The following is a 2453-nucleotide window of genomic DNA, read 5'->3' on the forward strand; positions in this document are numbered from 1 at the left end:
CTTCAAATTTCTTGAATTCGAACGTGTCACAACTTAAAAGCACATTTGATTAGGATATTTTGGGCTCAATTAGATGGAAAAAAAAAAGTTCAATCTTTTCCATTTTCCATTTTTTTTATCGTCTCTAAGCCGGTCTAATCTATAGTCAATAGTCATGGGCAGTAGTTGACTTTATTGATGTAGTGTGATGTGTTCAGATTTCTTTCTAACGTCTGTATTAAACTGGATGGCCACTTACGATCTGCAATTACATGGGACAATGTGGATTAATAGAGATGAGAAATATCTTTGCCTAAAATGCATATATCATCTGCTCAGAGTCCATCTGTTGCTGACAAAAACGTTTATGCCCTGGAATAAATGGGAAACGATTACGTAAAACCAGTTTCTCAATGTGGAATGCCACAAAGTAGTTAGTCAAGTTTTCATGCCTAGAGGCAAACGTTAGTCAAACTAGTTGTTCTTTGCTAATGACTTTTCTTGTTCTTGTTTGCTGTTTATAGGGCCAAAATATTTTTCAAATAAAGATTTTAATTGTCCTTTGCTCCGGTGAAACATCTGACTAAAAACAAAATCTATGTTAAAAAATAAGTTTTCAACATTATAAACCAAGTCTTCAATAATTAAGCAAGCAATATCTCATAGCATGTTTCAGTCATATACTATGACTTTGACTGACAACTAGTCTCTTCGCAAGCATCATATAAGGTCTGTGTTGCATTCTCAAAGTGGGAGAGAAACACTCAAGAGGAGGAAAAAATGGAGGTGGAGAAGACGATTTCTTCAGGTAACAATGGAGATGATGAAGATGTTTTGCTTCCTGGTTTTCGATTTCATCCTACTGATGAAGAGCTTGTGGGGTTTTATCTTAAAAGGAAGGTGGAGAAGAAACTCTTTAGTATCGACTTAATCAAACATGTTGACATCTACAAATATGATCCTTGGGATCTTCCAAGTATGATTCAAATGTTTTACCTCTTTCTTTTTTAGAATGAAAATTCCATTGAGTTATCAAGGGGAATATGTTAATATCCTCCATGTTGTTTTGTCTTCTAAAAGCATGAAATTTCTGTCAATCCTTTTTCTTCAGTTCTTAACTATTGTTCATTCCCTTTGAACGTTGAAGAAAGTGGATTCAAGGGTGTTAATTAATAAATTTGAATTTCATGTACACTAAACTTTGTTTCTTATTGCTTAATTGATGCTAACTAATTACTGTGGATGGTGCAGAAGTTAGCAAACTTAGCACTGTTACCGAGAAGGAATGGTACTTCTTTTGTAGAAGAGGGAGAAAATACAGGAATAGCATTAGGCCAAACAGGGTTACAGGGTCAGGATTCTGGAAAGCTACTGGTATCGACAAGCCAATATATTCTGTTGGAGAATTTCATGATTGCATAGGCCTAAAGAAATCCTTAGTTTATTACCGGGGAAGTGCAGGGAAAGGCACCAAAACCGATTGGATGATGCATGAGTTTCGCCTTCCAGCCGGTCAAAATCCCAGTCTCTCCAACACTAAGAAAGACAACTTGCCAGAAGCTGTAAGCTCCATTTCCTTACCATAAACTTGTTAATTGCTTAATCTCTCTTGAAAATTAAGTTCTATGTTAAACCTAACAGTAAAGGGCTTAGAATCTGAGCATCCTGGACTTTACTGATATCTGCTATTAATAACTACTAACATCTTTAAGAACTTGACGTAGTGGACTTCAATAATACTGTTCCCGTTTTCTTTTTAAAATTAGTAAAAATCTTATAAACAAGTGATGAATTGATGATCAATTCAATCTGGTTTTTGGGTAAGTATTGACTCGAAGATTTTTCTTCATGGGGTTGCAGGAAGTTTGGACACTATGCAGAATTTTTAAGCGTGATGTTTCCTACAGAAAATTTGCATCGGATTGGCAAAATAAGAAGAATCTTTCCAAACAAAATACAACTGCTTCCGGCTCCAGAACATGCAGCATAGAGTCAGACAATAGCGTCGAGGTGAAGAGTTTCGGAGTTTTAGATGAGAAGGAGATTGAAAGGAAGCTTGCCAATGACCATCTGCTTGGAAGGAACCAGTTCTTTGCAGGAACAACTCAAGTTCCGTCATATTTAAGCTTCTCGAACCCAAACGGAGGTGAATTCTTCGGACAACAGAACTGGGATGAGCTTACGCCAGTGGTTGACTATACCTTGGGTACGTCACTGCTATACAGTGATTTGTAGATGTTAAGGGATACATATATCTCTCCATCATCTCGTTAATTAAGTCAATAACCCTGAACCTCTCTGACAATTACCAATCAGTTTTAAGTTGGAAGCTCTGGGTTTTTAATCTAGTAAAGACAGAATAATGTCAAGAGGGAGTTTAGGCTTTTGATGTGCATGGGATTAGTAGTAAAGTAGTGTGTTTAGGATCAGAACACTGTAGAGAATACCAATCTGATTAAAACTTGGTTTAGAAT

At 36.4% G+C, this 2453-nt stretch overlaps 1 protein-coding gene across 1 annotated transcript; it reads left to right on the plus strand.

The window, feature by feature from the left end:
* The first annotated feature begins 748 nt into the window (after nt 1-748).
* Nucleotides 749-2435, plus strand: LOC110424483 (transcription factor JUNGBRUNNEN 1-like). Its single transcript, XM_021439055.2, has 3 exons — nt 749-955; nt 1231-1541; nt 1840-2435. Exons 1-3 carry the CDS (start codon nt 760-762, stop codon nt 2212-2214), a joined length of 882 nt encoding a protein of 293 aa, XP_021294730.1. The 5' UTR covers nt 749-759; the 3' UTR covers nt 2215-2435.
* Nucleotides 2436-2453: the final 18 nt, after the last annotated feature.

The sequence above is a fragment of the Theobroma umbraticum genome, unplaced genomic scaffold, assembly GCF_002168275.2.
Source record: "Theobroma umbraticum cultivar Fairchild unplaced genomic scaffold, ASM216827v3 scaffold_204.0, whole genome shotgun sequence".
Lineage (NCBI taxonomy): Eukaryota > Viridiplantae > Streptophyta > Magnoliopsida > Malvales > Malvaceae > Theobroma > Theobroma umbraticum.

Excerpts from the sequence above, each read along its gene's own strand:
- LOC110424483 (XM_021439055.2), top strand. The coding sequence starts at position 760 with ATGGAGGTGGAGAAGACGATTTCTTCAGGTAACAATGGAGATGATGAA. Across the intron at positions 956-1,230 it reads TGATCCTTGGGATCTTCCAA|AAGTTAGCAAACTTAGCACT; the intron begins GTATGATTCAAA and ends TGGATGGTGCAG. Across the intron at positions 1,542-1,839 it reads AAGACAACTTGCCAGAAGCT|GAAGTTTGGACACTATGCAG; the intron begins GTAAGCTCCATT and ends ATGGGGTTGCAG.